The sequence below is a fragment of the Magallana gigas genome, chromosome 8 (assembly GCF_963853765.1).
Source record: "Magallana gigas chromosome 8, xbMagGiga1.1, whole genome shotgun sequence".
Lineage (NCBI taxonomy): Eukaryota > Metazoa > Mollusca > Bivalvia > Ostreida > Ostreidae > Magallana > Magallana gigas.
Window position 1 is genome coordinate 4579138 of NC_088860.1, and position 19534 is coordinate 4598671.

A 19534-nucleotide genomic window follows, 5' to 3' on the forward strand; every position below is an offset into this window, starting at 1 on the left:
AAAATGTAAAACTAAAGAATATTGAAATAATTTATTAGTTTATAAGTTTAGGAAATATGTAGAATTTAGTCGGTGCATCCCTGGACTCTGACTCCGGGAAAATTTATTTTTCCCGGTTTTCTCTAATTTTGTGTTTTTTTAAAACGTTTAGATAAAGTTTTAGAATTGCCTTGTCTTTAGTAAGGCGCAGAAATTGCTATGTGTAAAATTGGCTAAATTAGTGCAATTTTGTCAGGTTGCACCTTCCAAGTTTACCCGGTGTGCACCGAGTCTTTATATGGGTGTAGTTATGCATGGCACTACCCGAATCTCGTATTTGTATTGATTATAATATTATTTGAACGTTGAATAATTAGATTAGTCGGTTTGCGGTAAAGTTATTATAGTACAAGAACTTTGTAGATAAAATTGCAGAATTTAACACTCGTAGCACCGGACTAGATGGAGCACCTAGTGCGGAAGTTTTAGTTTAGCACCACGCAACCGGGTTCGGTGCAGAACCAAGCACCGACTAGAACTGAGCACCGACGGGAGTCAGCACCGACCTTCTGGATTGAGTTTGTGTTAATAAATTTCTAAAAACTTTTTACCTATCATGTGATTCTTTTATTCATTGTATTAAAGGTAACTTCGAACCCAATATTGTAACGTGCCTCAAAGGCCCCAAGATCATGATTCTCTAGAAACGGTTAGAATAACTGATGAAATGTGCGACGCAATGTTAGACACCGTGGAAAGGCGAATGTCCCGCTTAGAAAAACATATGTTTGAAAGACACTTAGAATTAGAGCGAAACTTTGAAACCAGAAATAGAGGTTTTCCTAGTCCGGTTCCTATTGTAGGAGAGGGTCCCTTCAGATTTGACGATATATTACAGCCAAGTCTATAAGAACGTGAAAATGTTGATAAGAATGAAAATAGAAATTTTAGAAATTTGTCGAGTCCCAGTTATGCGTTTCCGCATAGACAAAATGAGAGATCTGTTCAGGGGCGTAGCTTGAGATAATATTCTAATGAGGCAAATTTATTACGACCTTCGAGGACCCCAAGGGGCCCAGGGCTGAACCTCCCTGGTGGGAGGTTCAGGAGGGCGAAGCCCCCCCCCCCCCCCAACCTACGAAAAATGAATTTTGGAGTCTGAGAATGTGAAAAAACCCTCACATTATTGTCGTATACAAATTTTTGAATTATAGTAGTAGTAGTAGGCCTCCATCGGTCGCAGACGACCATGGGATATTGTATCCTATTTTGTTAGTAGGATACAAGCCAGGGCGGTAAATATGGAGGACAGGCTGTTGCCCATGCAGCAGGTCCCCCCTCTCCACGTCACTAGTAGACCCAAAGGAGCAACAGGTTGCTACAGTTTGGTACTAGTGCCGTCGCAGGAGTTGCCAGTGAAGCGTTCGTGATAGCGCTGGACTGCCTTAGGGACTCCATCTCCGGATTTTCCTCGAGGTTTACTCCTGAAGCCTTTTCCAGTATTGGATATTGCCGCAAGACAGCAGAGGTTTGTGATCAGGGTTTTCCTTCCCCTAGATGAGCTGCCTTCCCAGGCTGACGAGTATAATCTCCCCGTGGTAGCCTTCTCCTGTTGTTCAGTTTCTAGACCTATAGAACTGATTATGCTGATAAGAGAAGGGGCATGAGCAAGTCACTGGTGTCTCTTAAAGTATGAACTCTGTGAAAAAGATTAGGTTGTTCTTTCCTCAAGACTGAATTATAAGAAATTCAAATATTGAGATCACGATTGTCGTGTACTCAATTTTTGAATTCTTTATCATTCAAAAATGTGTATAAGACAGTATTTAATAAAATAAAACTTCTAAGATATTTTAGATGAATGAACATTTCTATTTTAATCGTTCTTTTACTTCAAAATTTTAATGGGCCGATTCGGCGTTTTTTGGAGTTTGCAAATTTTGTGAGAATATTTTCAACGGAGACCATTTGGTGCCTGTGAACAAAAAGTAAGGCAAGGCCAAACAGACGGTCCTCGGTCATTGTTGACCTCCCCCAATGTTTCAAGCGTCTCATTGCGGAGAACGATCTCTCGCAAGGGACTGAACCAACTGGCATGGTGAGTAAAATGCGGAATATGACATGCAAATTAGGATAAAAGTCCGCCAAAATAATAGCACTGCTCAGAGAGCTCCTTTCAGAACCATCATTCGGCAAGTTTCCACAGAACGTTTTCCAGCGTTCAAATTTTTGACTGATTCCATCTTTGTCCGGTAAATCAGTTTGGAACCTTTCCACAATATCTTCAAATTCATGTCGGGTAAGGGTGTTTATCCGGCCTGGAAGGAGTTTGAAGGCAAGGAACGAAGGACGTGTTTCATCAGAAAATCTGTTGTTAAGTTCGCTCAAACAATGGTCAACAAATGGCAGGTAAGTATTTATCCTGTAGTATTCTTCCGCAGTGCCTGTAAGGGCAGCATTTGCTCGGTGCCGCATCTGACCCGCTGTCCTTGGTTTCTGCAATTGGATGCCGATACTGTCAGCAATGGCTGTTGCCTTTGACCATATACATCTATGATAAACCTCCTCACTTCGCTGATCATTTATCACTTCCAATTCTGTGTATCCACAAAGGCTTTGTACACATCACACTGTTAACTCTGCAGAGCCAAAGTTAGGGGCTTCATATAACTCAGTATGTGTTGAGCAACAACAATTGCAACAATAAATGTACTCTTTTCCATCATATTTACAAATGCAGTGGCTTTCGTACGAGCATCAGGTACAGTGCTCTCATATCTCACATCTTCGAGCGAAGATAATATGGCTGCATATTTTCCAATTACAACTGAAAGAGTATCAACTCTAGCAGACCATCTGGTTTCGCAAAGCTTGGGTAGGATGTTTACAGAAAACGATTGTTCGATGTTTTTATTGCTTTCAGTTACCTCGTTTTCAATATTACCAATTAAAAAATCAGCTTGTTTTGCGTCTGGCAAGTGTCGTTTCATAATCGAAACTCTCTTCGGACTAGCTCCTAGAAACCATGTCAGCTGATTGACATCATCAAAGAGGTTTCTGATCGTAGGAATGTTCTTGCATGAAGAAGATATAACTAAATTGAGTACATGTGCTCGACTCGGCAAGCGGTTGGACTTCTCGTATACGAGAACTGACAACAGATCTTGATCCAGACATAACACTTGCCCCATCATAGCCCTGCCCTCTGAGGTATCGTGTATCCAAGTTGCAGTCTTCAAGTTTTTGCAAAATTGCATTAGTTAAGGATTCTGCATCAACTGAATTAAGTGGAACATACCCAATAAAGTCTTAGTTTACATCATTGTCCTCATTCACATACCTGATGCAGATTGCCATTCGCTCAATATTTGATACGTCTGCACATTTATCGGCCATAATAGAAAACCATTTCGCATTGGACAATATTGAGCTGAGCACTTCTTCTCCAGCTAACTCAATCAGTTCGTTTTGTATGTCAGGGCTGAGGTATTTTGCGTTGTAAGTTGCATTTTCAAGGTGAGCTTTTAGAATAGGTTTTTCTTTGGCCAGCCAATGCACAAAATAATCAAAATTTCCATCCTCTCTTTTTGTTATTGTGTCCCACCGGTGTCCTCTAAACGGAATATTTCGTTGCCAAGAGCAACGACTACTGTTATGATATCCGATAATATTGCCCTATTCTTGATGACATTATCTTCATAACTTTTGGATATACTACTTTTAATGTTTTTTTCTTCCCCCGAATAAACTTTCATAAAGCTTACTGCCTTAACAAGAGCGTTTTGGTGGCGTTTGATTCCTCGTGAATCAGCAAAGTACCTCGCTTGGAACCCATGGCATTTTTCCAATCCTTAAGACCAGTTACCGGCTTGTCGGATTGCAACCCGAACGCAATACAGTGGGCACAGAAAGCGGCATCTTGAGATGGCGAATACCTCAGCCAATTAAATTTTTCTTGCCAGTTTAAATTATACCGTCTCCCATTGGTAATGGGAAAAGAATATTTATTTTTTTCACTTGAGATAGGGCTCCATTTGCTTGAAAGTATTTGGTATTTTTCACTGTCATCTAACACTTTTTTAACGAAATTCACAGGATCCAAAGATTCTGTTTTGCGTTTTTGCCTCGTTATATAATCGTTATGCTCGGGTTTTGTAATATCTATATCTGGTGTTACATGTTCATCTCCTGGTAAGAAAATATTGGGGCAATAAATTACTTAGCTAAGAGATGTTATTATTTTTAAAATCTTTTTTATTTAATCTGAAACAGAGTGTTGGGCCTTAACTGCTATAATTTATTTTGAATTTGAGTATCTAAACATTAATAAAATAATTGAGTGATTTATATGGTGTTTCTGTAAAGTACCTGATGCCGATTCTGGGCTGTCATTCTTCCTTTCTTTATGAACGATGTAAGCTTTGTTTGTTTTTTCTTTTGATCCATATTTTCCCACATAAACAACTCTAAGATTTTATTGGATGAAGATCCCGATCTGATAAATGTTGATCCCGATCACATTGAAATGAAAGTATACTATCAACTTTTTATTTATAAGATTTGTTCTTAATTCTTAAATTTACAATTTCTAATATGTGGGAGGGAAAATCCCATTGATGGTCAAAAAAAATCTAGTGAGGCAGTAGCCTCATTGCCACAATGGAAGCTACGCCCCTGGTGTTTATCAATTCAGGGTTGACCTGGATTATGGATACAGTTCACATAAAAGAAAACCCTGTTTGCTGTCACATTGACAGCTTTTCACTTGTCGACTAATGAAATATATCTTGAATGCCTAAAACGAAATTAAACAAGCTCTTGAACTCCTCTTTAAAATTATTTTTAATTGAATATAGGTATCGGGATTACTTATGTGTTATTTGTCAGGAATCACCGAATGACAGCAAAGGCAAGTGCTCTCTTCTTTTTGCTGCTAAAAAGCGAAAGGATGGTGTGCATTCGCTCCTTGTTAGCGAGTTTAAATCACTTGATCTTATGAGATACAAGCGGGAATTTTGAAATATCATATATCTTGCTGCGAGTCATACACTACCAAACATAATCTAGAAAGATTTTCTCGTGAAAGCATTGAAATTGATGTTTCTAATATCCCGTCCACTTCACATTTCTACGAAGGGGTTCACACGAGCTCTAAAGCCAGTCTGTTTGATTGGAGATCTTGCATTTTCTTACTCACTTACAAGGTTTCTCTTCTGGTTGACCGACGAAAGCCGAGGTAAAATCAAGTGCAGATAATTAATAACAGCAGAAAAGGTTCAGCTTTAGCTAAATGCACTGTATCGCTTACTAAAGCATGCTTTACGCCACTTCATTTAGGGTTAGCATTTCAACTCCATTATGAGTAATGGTCCAAATCGCTTATTAAATCTCGCAAATCTCACGGTTTCTGTGCATCACGTACAGAAGTACGAAGTATTTTAGTTAGTTTAACTAGTCTAGAAGGGGGAGCAGCTTATTAAAGAAGGGGCAGGTAATGTTAATATCAACATGGAAACTACTGACGGCAAGAATACTTTTCATTATATGGATAGAGCTATCTTTCAATTACAAGAGTGAGAGAGAATAAAACAAACCTGTTAAAGTTGTAAGGGGAAATACTAGGTCTCTAAACTTAGTTGAAGCAAAAACCTAATAAATGCCTTTCTTCCTTTTAGCAATTAAGCAAAAAAAGCGCCATTGACCATCGAGTTGTAAAAATGCCTTGAAGTTACCACGTATCTCTCATGAAAAAACGAAACGTCTTAGAATTGACGTGGGTATTTCTTCGTCAGCTTGCAAGGCAAAATATTTTAAAAATTCCAACAGTTGTACAGTTCAAAGAAGAAATTGTCCTATTCTGGACCAAATTTTACAGTTTACACCTCCATCAAACAGGCGAAGAAAGGAGGTCAACCATTTTCAGTTAAGACGTTCATTCAGTAATTAAATATATATTATATTATGTTTCCAGATGAGTTAAGCTCGCATGTAATCAGACTGGGTGGAATCTATGCATAACCATGCTTTATTTCATCAATTGACAAAATTTGGGCATCAGGTGGGAAAGGTGACATACATTTTAAAGTCAAATGTGAAGGTCTTAGCAGAACTATAGGAAAAATCCATGTCTGAAGCATATTTCCTATCCCTTTGCGCCAGTCTGGCTCATATTTCACCCACAAGGTGCCTTTGATTAAAGGATATGCATTGACCATGAATTATGTTTATAAGCAGGTGTCAAGTTTATATCAGACCATGCAAAATATTTTAATTGAATTTCTTTAGAGCATATCTACGCTCCACTTATTAAAATACTGTGACCTGTGATATGTCGACGATTACATTTTTAAATCTTTTTAAAATACAATCATTTTAGTAAAACAATGTTATTACAAACAGAAAGACAGGTTTTGGGGGTTTTTTTTACAACGAATATATATATATCCAAGTAATATTAATGCGATTTTCTTCCCTACTTTACATGCATAAAACAGTATAAAATCTTTAAAATGGTACATTTTGGTACTAAAGAAATATGTTCTTTTTACTCTGCTATCTGTCATTATTCTTTGACTTTTAATTTTTTTAAAATTTTGACCATAGAAATTCCTTTCAACAGGGTAAAAATTGTTACTTGATATAACATCTTTCGAAAAATTTACCAATTCGCCGTGAGGTAGGGTGGTAAAAAAGTCAATTTTTATTGCATTGTCAGTCCAAAATAGAACTGAAACCAGCCAGGAAATATTGTATGTGTGCCAAAAATTACACAGATGTAGATGATGGCAGAATTGTAGAATGCCAAAGTTGCAAGCACTGGTACCATTGCTCCTGTCTTACGATGCTCGCAATACCTCCAGGAATGACAGGAAAGCAAGTCCGCTTTAAGTGTGGAAGAAAAACGTGCAAAAATAGGGAGTCCGATATAAATCAAAAGGGGTATGTCGATTGTTCCACAAGCATTGCACAAGATTTGAACTGTGTTGAACAATCGAACACTAAATTTGTTTAAAAAATTAATGGTGAGTTTTCAGGAAAAAATCAATGTTTTAAGTCAAAGGACTCCTTTCAGTATAACAACTCTCCGAAAATTTCACTAGATGTCTTCTAGAGTTAGACAGCATTGATGTTAAAAACCAAACTCGGGTGAGATTTTAAAATAAAAAAAGACAATCGTAAACGATGTGCATATGGTCATCAAGAATTCGTCTGCTGTTCTCATCGAATTTAGGTTCACAGACGATTTTATAAGGCTATATAAATAAATCAAAGACATCTTTATGTCTCAACCTGCAACAGACATGGATCAACTCCAAGTAAAAAATATCCTCATATTCCGGAAATCCGCGACACTCTTTTCCTTTCATCTGATGAAGATATGATTCATCTAAACAAGTCACAAATTAGCTGTTGCTACAAAATACGCAACAGTTCACTATGTGTGTTTATAGCAACAACTTTGTTTCCATGATGGTGTTTTCTACAAAGAATGTACATCCACTGTAGGCCGTACAATGAACGAGTTCATAGTTCCTGAAAAGCTGATATTTGGGACGAGCAGAAGAGCGCCAGAAGAACTTGTATGACTAAAAAAAAATGTTCACACAAAGTTACTCTGTGGGTGATCTGATTAGGAAGCTAAACAAAAAACATATATGCTGGTGAATGTATCAAATTACAGTCATGTGGGTCCATGCGTGATTGTTAACGTTCACAGATGGAGAACAGTGGGATCACAATAAACTATAAACCGTACGGAGGCGATAGACCCCCTTTAGTGGCATCGACCCTAAAGATTTCAGATGCACAATAATTGGAGAAGACCGAGAGCTTGAAGAAAAAGTCGGATAGACAAAGGCGCATCAATGCAGAACACCAGTCCACCATTGAGAGAGGAGGGCGACTCGTCTGACTTCGCTTAATGAAGGCCCTGGGGAAGGAGAAGCGTACAACCCCGGTTCACGAAGGTCCCAAGCCGCTGATGCTGGTGGTGCCGAGACTCATGCTTCCAAAGCCACAGCAGCATTCGTGGCATCGTTCACCACTGGATTACCTGATCAAGCCTGACCTTACCCAAGACAGAAGATCTGACGAGAAGCATTAGAGAAGTGTTTATCATAATATATATGTTTGAATAGATATATATTTGTTTAGTGATTTGTTTATGTTGATTTTACGCCCTCACTTTCATTCTTGATTATTCTTTAATGTTTCCAGCTTTGATTAATATTGAATACTGTCACTTCTATTTCATACATATATTAACATGATAAAAGTAATAACTGGGTTATGATTGTACGATTGGTGAAATTATTTTCTATATGTAAGTCAGAATTATTAATAAAGTTTAAATAATTAATATCAAACACTGTTGCTGTTGTGAAAAATGTATTACGATGATTGAATTATTGTTAATGAATGATCATTGATGAAAGTTGTGGTAAGAAAGTTAAAATGACACCGGCCAAATAATGTCTGGTAACTGCGATGGTGTTGGGAAAGACACACACGTTTTTTTCCAACAAATACCTTGAGGCCTCACTATAAAGTATTGGTCCGCAGATGGGTTACGTCTGTACCATAGTTTGGCAGAAAGAGATGTTCTTTATGGGATATAACAGGCAGTGTGGCTCCTTATGGTGATGATGGTTAACATTTCTTTATAACGAAATTGCCCTTAGACTCTCTGAAAAAGGTAAGATGTGCATTCCCGTGTCTTCCTTGACCAACGTTTGTTTTCTATCTAGAACTGGATTGCTCGTTTTATACATGACAAGAAAAACACTTTTTTGACATGGACATTTTTTCTAACCTTATATGATAAAAAACGACGAATCCAGGGTTTATTATTACTGCTGCTTTGAAAGAGATCACCGCCAAAAACTTTGACAAATTTTTATTTCGTGTGTGGAAAATTGTTCCGGGAATCAAAGAAACGTAAAGACAAAAACAAATCATGGTGCATCGTTGCAAGGGTCATTTTATTGCTAAGATCAAAAGATTAAGAGGCCAACATTACGAAAGAAATTTTTAATTTGGACTCTACATTGCAAGTTTTATATTGAATTGCTTAAACTTTGAAAGTGGCAACGGAGGTAGTACGTGAAATTTCTGCACTTTACATGTATGTTAAATTTAGCCATTGCAAATCAGCCGTTTATCGCTCGTTCTACGTTGCATTACGACATTGGTAGCGTTTTCGGCCTGCAAAATCAAGAAATTCTATACTGATTTTTTTAGCCTAAATAATTCATAAGTTAAAAAATAAGCATAATGTTTTGTTGAAAACACTCGTATATTTGTTTAAATGAATTAAGAAATCACTCGTATATTTGTTTAAATGAATTAAGAACGCCGAAAATATTGTGGATTTTTTAAAAACTTAAAAGGTGTCCAAGTAGTGTAGTCGACAATGCACTCGCTTTTCACCGCTGCGACCGGAGTTCGATCCCCGTGATTGACAGTGGTTGTATGTGATAGGGTATGGCGGTCGCCCGCTTAGACACGTGGGCTCTCTCCGGGTACTACGGCTTCTTCCCACACCAATGACCCCCTCGCGCTAACATCCGTGCCAACGAGAGATATTAATATAAGTTGTAGAACTTGCTTATCAGTCGTTGTTAAATAAATAAAGTTCAGGTTCAGGTTAAAAGAAATCAATTTACAACACTGGCGAGACTTGCAAGACCAGAAGTACGATCGAAATTAGATTGAGAATTCTAGATCCGGGTTTTAAGATTACAGCAACTGATAGAAATTTGTACTGTGTAAAACGAACTACTCTGCAACATGCAAGAGGAACACAGTTTAACAAAAATGAGTCAACTTGATGACTTGGGTTCTACCAGTTTGTCAAGTTGGGGTCTACCAGTTTGTTTAACTCTTATGATGCAGGATATGTTAGGAAGCAGTATTTCTGAAATACACCAATCTCTAAGAGATGTAGACAAAGATGTTAATAATAACCGAAAAAAATGCATGGTTATTATGTCATTAAGGTATCAATCAAATATATAATGAAGGGATATTGAACAATTTTGAATCATTTTAAACTAGTTAAAAATACATTGCTAGATAACAATGAGAGTGAAATGAACTGAATTCACAAGACTGATAACATGTAAGAAGCCAATCGCAACTTCTCGGGCCTTTCCGGCAAGCTTGGAAAAACACCTCGAATGTATTACCTAGGCGTCCATGACAACCTTCCTTTTTATAAAACTTGATATAAATACAACACATTTTACGAGTGAGCTATACTTCATTAAAGTAAACGATATACATTAAAAAAAACCACAGAAGCGACATACAAGACTGTCTAGCTGATACTTATTTTAATAGGAAGCGACTCCATTTTGTTGTCTAGCTGATACTTATTTTAATAGGAAGCGACTCCATTTTGTATAAAATTCTAACATCCGGTGATGTTAATACATTCGAGGTGTTTTTCCGAGCTTGCCGGAATGGCCCGAAAAGTTGCGATTGGTAAGAAGCCGGTCATTTTCAAGAGTTGTCTCCTCTTGAAGAAAAAAAGAAAATTTTAATTTCATCACAATTTCTGCGGTAAATGATTCATTTTGTTTCATATTTTAATAAAGAGAAAGTTTCACAGTGTTCACGTAATAACCAAGACAGTTTTACGAATTTGCTCAGACTCTTTTAAGAGTTATACCAAAAAATAAGACAACAAACACAAAGGCTCGATAGGTGGTTCGGTGTAAATGTAGGGCAGCAACACGATGCAAAGAGTTTAACTTAAAATTGTTTCTACTCTCGCTGAGGACATGAAGACATAATTTACAATGGAGAAAACAATCAACTGCATTCCCTGTAAATACAACTGAACAACAATAGCATAAAGGAATCCCGCATAAACTCCTTTGTATTGACAATTCCGAATAACGAAGTGTTTCAATTGCACCATTATTAAAAAGCCAATTTCGGCAGAAAATACGTAAAGAGGTGTCAAAACAAATGCTAAGAACTGTTGTATACAGCAGCAGTTAACAAAACTTCCATGAACTCTTTACCTTTCCGTAAACAGTCACTTCAAACACATTAAAGCTTAATAAATACATTAAAATATCGAATTTAATTTTACGATGATTATTATATAAAAATTATTTGAATAGCTGTAAAGTAATTTTGAGTATGTTTATTTTCACTTTTTAAAATTTGAATGTTTTTTTTTAATATTAAGATTTATGTAGTCTAGAATTGGCCACAACCATCAAGCTCACTTAAAGAGTATAGTTTGTCACCATGGGAGGTCATTATACTCATGTCATTAGATGATAAATTTAATCAGAGATTACGAGAGTGGTGCAAACGTTTCTGTGGGTTCCGAAACTGAAATGCAACAAAAAAACTCCTACGCCCTCTTCTATAACAGACAGGTCATTTTGCTGATTTCACTATTTTAAAATAAGACATTGACAAAGCATTGTTGTTGATTTCACTATTTTAAAATAAGGACATTGACAAAGCATTGTTGTTTCCAAAGTCCAGGTTCGTGTTTGCTAGGTGTGTAGGAATAAAATGATCGACAGAGAAGACAAATATTGTACTTTACAACCATTAAATCTATCCATACCGCCTTTTAATATGTGTGGAAAAGAGACTATTTGTGTGGTATTATAATACTGAACTATACTGATTCAGTATCCCATGGAATTGTTGAAAGAAAATGTAATGCCTCCTCTATGATAAGAGGAATCTATATTTTGTCCCTGCCACACTGGGGCCTCATAGGTGGGGCCAAATATTATAAGGATCTTCTCTACTTTCACACATGTGGAAAAAATTAAATGCATGGCCATTATGTCCGCAAAGCCCTCTACCTTAATTTTAAATTTATGACGTCTGGGTCAGGCCCTTGGGCGGGGTCAACATGGCCATACAGTGCAAATTTATCAAATCTGAGTTAATCTTTTTCTCGTATAAAAATTTGAGAAAAACTAACTTCAAGGTATTGATTTCCATAAAGTCCTACCTACCTCATACAATTCATAGCCCCTAGGTAAAGGTTCAGGCCTTATGGCGAGGCCAATATGGCCATTTAGTGAAAATGAATTAAGGAGGCCGATTTGGGTATTTTAGCGGAAAAACTGCAATAGCATAACTCTTTATTTTTTAACCATATGTAATTTAAACCAACTCTAGTTTATTTGCGAAGGTTCATGAAAATCGACCATCTGGTTCTTTTTAGGGACCATCTCAAAATAGAGGTACATTTACTATAGGAATATATAGGAAACTGTCATTTTCCGCACATCAAAGCAGTTTACACTCAACGTAATCTACTATATTTAATATGGTATCTATTTTTAAACATTGCTAAAGATGTTTCAAGGCACAATGTCCATTAAAAGTAAATCTTAATCGGGATATAAGTCTTTCTCCTGTCAATTTGACATGCTCAACCATCGCGTGACTGAGAATGATGCAAAAGATGGATTGGTGACGTCAACATTGGGGCTCTCAATGGGATCAATTTATTTTGTCGAATCATTTTTGGTCGAATGAGGTTACCCGTGGTCGTGAATCCCAAACCATAGTATAATTATCATTTTTATTGACAAGACTAGCTGATTAATACATTTTAAAACATGTGAATACTAATTAGACATTATTGTGAATGTTATACAAATATGATATACAATGATATACAAATTCAAAGCAGAGCAACACGGACCTATGAAATGATAGGGGTAGGATCAGGTGCCAGTGGAGGAGTGGGCATGCTTTGCTGACCGGTCACATCCGCCGTGTGCTCTTTGTCGTAATCGGGGGGAAAAGTCCGTAGACAATTAGGTGATTAATTATGGTCTAACAATGTCAGTCAGCATGCGACCCAGTGGAATATGATTGTATTTGTTCACTAGGTCGTTGTATCGACCATAGAATTCGAACTTACGAAAAGATGGCCTCAAATGAGACTGGTGATAGTCCCGTATCTACTGATAACTGGTATCTATAACATAGTATTTACATTTTCAAATGTCTGTTATAACATTACGAATTAATTTTGAAGCAATAACTGCATGAGAGTTCAGCGACACAAAATGGCGTGTCTTGTAGCCCGAAACCTCAAACTATTTTGGCTCTGCCAGGTAGTAATACATAGCATGTGCTACATGAAGAAATAGTGTTTTTGAAATGTTGTGTAGAAGTTGGAAAAAATAAAGATAATAGTAATAAGGAATTATTCCTTGTATATTATGAGGTAATAACTTCGGTCGGAGAGTGGTCAAATTTATCAGAAGATGGATTTGCCCTCGCCCCGACCAAAATTATCACTCCATAATACTTGAAGAATGATTCCATAATTCCTTACATATTTACGTCATTACGTGTTTTGAGTGTATTTAAAATTTAAAATCGAATGAAACGATCAATCTTAAACAATTTGATAAGTACTTATAAAAAATAATCATTAAATAAAATCTAATCGTTAATAAAAAAAAAAAAGAAGAAGATTTTTCTCAAAGTTTCTAGCACTTTATTTTTAGTCCCGGACGTGAACTAAATAACATGTTGGCAGATCCATCGATCACTGACTAAAAACGTATATAAAGTCTTTAAGGTCACGATACACTGTAGTATACCCCAAGATATGTTTGCCGCATATCGTCTTAATTTATAACTAATTGTATTGTTGCAATACTGCTGTTGTCATATGCAAAATCGTGAGCCCTGGACCGGTAAATAAACTGGCGACTCCGAAAGAATAATGACGTTTATCTCCGCTATTTTAAGACCCATCAACTTGAAATTCGGCATGAGTGTACCTCAGATATTACTTTTCAGAAAAATACATGCATATTGCGAGTGTTTTAAAAATAAATTGATTTATTAGGCTTTTGAAGCGAGCTGGTAGTTTTTATCCGGGTCAGAGTTCGACCCCTTTCTTTATTTATGGTTACTTTGAAATTCATGTTAAAACGGGCTTTGCCCCTGTGTTTAGGAGAATTATCCTAACAATGAAGGTACCCTATATGCAATATTTTGCCAAAAAATGACCAAGTTCAAAAGCTGAAAAAATCAGAAATCAAAATCCTAGCAATATGCACACCTCTGATATATGTACATGTACAGTTGATCTTAAAAAAAAAAGACAAAATTGGTCAAGGCCAGTGTGGCCATATACATGTATGTGAAAATGTTTTTAAAATCTTCTTCTCTACACCCACAGCTATGGGGATATGAACTGAATGTATGGTTATGATATCCATCAGGGCATAAAAATCTCTACCAAAATTTAAAATTCGTAGCCCCTTGGTAAGGGTTTCAATCCCTATAGCGGGACCAATATGGTCATATGTATTAAATTTGAGAAAATCTTCTTCTCTACTTCCATAGTAATGTGAGAGAAACTGAAGATATGATTATGATGTTTATGAAGCCATCCACCAACAGTGTGAATCTTATCTCCTTGGTCAGGGATTAAGACCGTTGGGCAAGGCCAATGTGTCCATAAACAGTGTGTATAAAAAAGTTTTTAATCTATAAAAAAATCGGGTACCTGTAAAGTAGAAACAAAATAGAAACAAAACGATTCTATCGAAAGGAAACAAATTTTACCGAAACGAAATAAAATCCATAAGAAACCTACCGAAACGAAACGAAATCGAGCAAAATGATAAAAATATAACCATTATGATTTAAAATATTTTATATAGTGAATATCTTTTAAGTAAAGAGTTCCGTTGTATTTGGTGTGCATTCTTTAATGCAAATGATATCTCAATCAACTACAATCGAAAAATAACTTTAATATACTGCAGTTGTAAGGTCCCAACTCCTGTCGATACGTACACAAAGCTTTCTGCCATGTTTGATTATAGTATTTTAAAAAACCAATAACGACATCAATTCCGGAAACGTTCCGTTTATTTCAAAATTGAAGAAAAAAATATCGACGTATCTAAATAGATTAAGAAACCGTCGATATACATCATAATACATGACTTTGAACTTACCTAGTAATTCATGTAGATGTATGCTGCAAACTAGCAATTAAAACCATAATACAGAATTTCTGTATTCTGTAATAATTCATTTAACAATGTCAGGTAAATGAAAAAAATACGTAAACTTGCACAGAGAAAGGATCTAACTTTTGTTTTAACAAATGATCTTTAATCATCTTCATCATTATCTGGCTCAAGTAATGGAAGGGGTGGCAAACTTTCTTTCTTACTCAGACTTGGTGGCTCACTGGCTCGCTCTTGTTTGACTTCAAGTGTGCTCGTGGAAGCAGAATTTTTGTCGTCAGGAAAAACTGATTCCTCTGCGCTGTCGACTTTGGTTTTAGTAGAGCTTAATACAGATCTTAAGAATACCAATTGATTAACTGTGTCGGGGTCCAGACTTGCTCGCGTTTTCGTAACAATATTCCCAGTATCCGAGAAGACGCGCTCTGAGGGAACGGACGTGCCGGGTATACAAAGAAAAAACTTTGCAATGGGCGCCAGTTTTTTTTATAGCTATCTGCCTTATTTTTCCACCAGTCTAAAGGATCGGCATTTCCCTTTACCGCTGTCTCTCTGACGAACATTTCATACTCTTGTACAAGAGATTTTTCCGCATCTACTTCTTCGCCCGTTAAATCGACTAGATCGCCTAACAGAAAACTCACTGCATTGACCTCAGCCTTGTTACTCTCTGCATTGTCAGTATTTTCCGATTTTACCGCAACCGGCGGTTCCACTGGTACTTGTTCTGTTTGGGTGTCAAATTTTTCTATGTTTGATTTGACGAGATTCCTCTGCTCATCTGTCATGAATTTCAGGGACTTGTAACGTGGGTCAAGTGCGCACGTAAGAACGGCATGGTGTGTCGCTAAATCATGATCGCTCTTGGGAAACCGAGACGACAGATCTTTGGTAACTGCTTCCTTAAACTTAACGAGAACAGTGCTGTCTTCTCCCTGCATATTCAAATGATTTTTAAGAAGACCAATAACAATAGGGTAAACCATGCTGAGAGTTGGGAAACTGGTTCCACTTATTGTAGTTGTAGCAACCTGAAGTGATTTTAAGACTGGCACTAAGTCCTCAATGACTTTCCAGACCTGATCAGGTAATTCTAGGATTCTCGCATCGGAAGGACTTGTAATGTTGTTGTTGTGCAGGACTGCAAAAATAGCAAGGCGCTGCTCTATGAGCCTTTCGAACTTTATATATGTAGCATTCCACCTGGTTGGGACATCTTGAAGTGGTGTGTGTTGTGGCAAATCTAACTGCCTCTGGCGAGATTTGAGTTCATTAGAGGCCAGGGAACTTCTTTTAAAATGGCCGACAAGTTTTCTTGCCGCTGCTGCTGCACTGGAAATTTCCTTGATTTTGAGTCCAGCTTTGACACTTAGCTGCAGAGTATGCGCAAAGCAACGAATATGTGGCCATTCGAGGTGTGTTGTCATAGTAACCATATTGGCTGCATTATCAGTTGTGATGCCTGACACTGGTGTATTGGAGATCCCAAAGTCCTCTACTATACATTTGATTTCATTCGCAAGGTTTTCCCCGGTGTGATGATCTTTTACCTCTATCGTAGCCAAGACATAGTAACGAAGTTGCCACATGCTATCAATAAAATGAGCTGTCAGGGTTAGGTACCCCTCTGTTGCACAAGATGTCCACGTGTCAGTGGTGAAAGCTAATGATGATTGTGACTGTAATTCAGTCGCTACTGTTTGCTTTAATGAGCCGTAGTAATAATTAGTGTAATTTTTCATGGTGGTGTGTGAAGGCACTACGTATGTTGGGTCAAGTGAGTGAACAAAATTTCTAAACCCTACTCCGTTTACAATGCTAAGGGGGCGTAGATCTCTAGCACACATCTCGACCAGATACTTAGTAGTTAATAACCAACTTTCTCGCGACTTCGGTTTTTTCTTGCTAAATTGCAGCGTTGATTGAGATTTCAATGGCCTCTTTTTACCGCGGTCATTATCACTAAAAGAAAATATGTAATCAAATTAATTGAGCATACATACAATACCTACAAACGATTTATTTTAACAATTTTATTAAAAAATTTTACTAGCTAAAATCGCCAGGTTGAAACAACGAATGGCATTTTTTGTCGACAACTCTTGTTAATTAACTCAAGTAAAAATAGAATTATCACTGCGTTATTCACACTAGCTCAAACATATTTTTCAGTATATCATGCTATAACTCATTCATCGTATAAATTGTTCTAATAAATAGGAATCGAAAAATCGGGATTTTTTCTACCCGAGCGATGAAAACTCTGCTTTTACTTCCAATGTAAACAAGTATGGCAGTTCGGAGAAATGATAAATTTTACAAACCATGAGGCCGACGGGTGCTTGCCTTTAAGGTGATTAATAAGGTTTGATGTCGTGCCTTTATAAATAAGGCTAGTTGTGCCGACAGGACATAATTTACAAATGGCTTTGTCTTTGGTTTCGTTCAACGTGAAATGCTCCCACACCCAGCTTCTCTTTTCCATCGTGACGAAATAACACGATGCTGCATCGTTTACAGCAATGCATACGGGTATTGAACATGTGACAGAATATTCGAATACTAAATATCTATTCGAATATTAGAAATTTACTATTCATTCGCGAATATTCCAACATTCGTTTCAGCACTAATGCCTGAGCATGCACATCATTTGGGAAAAAAATTAAAGAAGAAACTCTGTGAGTAGAACAAATAAAGAAGGAAATTTAAAAAAAAAAAAGAATTCAAGTATTACTGACCATACTTAGTTATTCTGTCAACCGGTCCTACTTTATCCGGAATCTTTGTGCCTACACTGATTTCTCATATTACAGCGCACCCATCAATTTCCGGTTACGTATAAAAAGTACAATGGCCGGGAAAAATATCCGATTTTTTTGTCGTTGTAAGTGGGTCAACTAGACAACAACACGATACTCTTAATGAGACTCCATCCTCTTCTAAGCATGAATACATTCAAGTAACACTTTCAAAAGTCAACCTCTTTTCCGTGGATGAGGTACTCGGTATGTAAAGATGCTGTGTATTGTGTGTTTCGTGTGTTATTTGGAGCAAAAGACAGTAAAGACAAAACTTTCATTAACCCCCGATTGGGTAAATTTATGCTAAGAGACACGAAAGAAACGATTCATCGCAAAAAGGGTGAAAAATCTCTGCTGAATCATTTGTAAGCATATTTTGTGAAAGAAAAGAATTCTGTTATTGAATCCGTCTCTAAAACACACAAAGAGCAGATAATGCAGAACAAACATGTACTTGAAAAAATTATAGAGGTCCTAATTTTGTGCGGTAAACAAAACATGGCCATCAGGGGGTCACACTGAGCAAAGAAGTAACTTTATGGCAATTCTCAATTTCAAATCCCGAGATGATGAAATTTTGCGAGATCATTTAAACAATCCTAATATCAAAACAAAACACATCTGCAGACATTCAAAATGAATTGCTGAATATCTGTTATGACCAACTTAGAGAACAAATCGTGCGTGACTGTAACAAAGCAAGCTGTTACACGTTGTTGGCAGATGAGTGTACTGACAAATCTTCAAAGGAACAAGTGGCCGTTTGTCTGCCTTTCCTGGATTCGTTGAAGGGTAAATCGATTCTAAGAGAAAAATTCCTTTGCTTTGTTGAGGCTGAAAGTACTACTGGTGAAAGCATTTCTGAACTACTATTGGAAGCTTTGGATTCAGCTGGAGTGAACATAGATAAGATGCGGGGTCAAGGTTATGACGGAGCCGCAAATATGTCGGGGATGTTCAACGGAGTACAAGCAAGGATCAAGGAGAGAGTACCAGCTGCATCATATGAGCATTGCAAATCTCATCAACTTAACTTACCTATTGTTCACTCATCCAACATACCATGTGTAAGGACAATGATGGGAACTGTGCAAGACATTGGTTTTGCATTCAACTATTTAGCAAAAAGGCTTCTCTCTCTGCAAAATGCGCTAGAAAACGACCCAACAGCACGAGAACAAATGGAAAAGCGTACCAAGCTACGATCCTTGTGTGAAACAAGGTGGTTTAGTAGAGCCGACGCACTTTTCACATTTAAATCGGCATTTAGAGCTGTTGTTTCAGCCCTAGGGATATTACAGGACAACGGATAAGATAAAGCAGGACAACGTCTGGCTGCAGTCCAAAAATTTGAATTTATTATTGCCCTTGTCGTTAGCGAACATATGTTAAGGTCGTCCACCTATAACTAAGGTGAATTTAACCATTTTTATTGATCTATACTACATCAAATACATATTTTAAAGCTATTATGAGGCTGACTAAACCAAACTTGGATGTATGTATGTAGTCAATTAAATGAACTTTTTGCACTTAAAACTTTTTAAAGAGTTGTCTGCCCTGCTTTTAAAAAAAAATCATTTTCTGAAAATATGTATGGTAAACTATGAATTATTTTAGCATATTCAAAGACGGAAAAAGTTTTTGCAACTTTTTACTAAGAGAAATGTGAGAAAATTACTTGTACTAAAGAAATATATTTTATAATGCATTTTTCCCATATACCTGAATGTTAACTTCAACATATGATTAATT

The 19534-nt window shown here is 36.9% G+C and overlaps 1 protein-coding gene across 1 annotated transcript; it reads right to left on the reverse strand.

Moving 5' to 3' along the window:
* Positions 1–1357: 1357 nt before the first annotated feature.
* Positions 1358–16564, reverse strand: LOC136270640 (E3 SUMO-protein ligase ZBED1-like). The gene is made up of 2 exons (XM_066068940.1): positions 15546–16564; positions 1358–1625 (listed from the first exon to the last, which is right to left on the reverse strand). The coding sequence occupies exons 1-2, from the start codon at positions 16562–16564 to the stop codon at positions 1358–1360; spliced, it is 1287 nt and encodes a 428-aa protein (XP_065925012.1).
* Positions 16565–19534: the final 2970 nt, after the last annotated feature.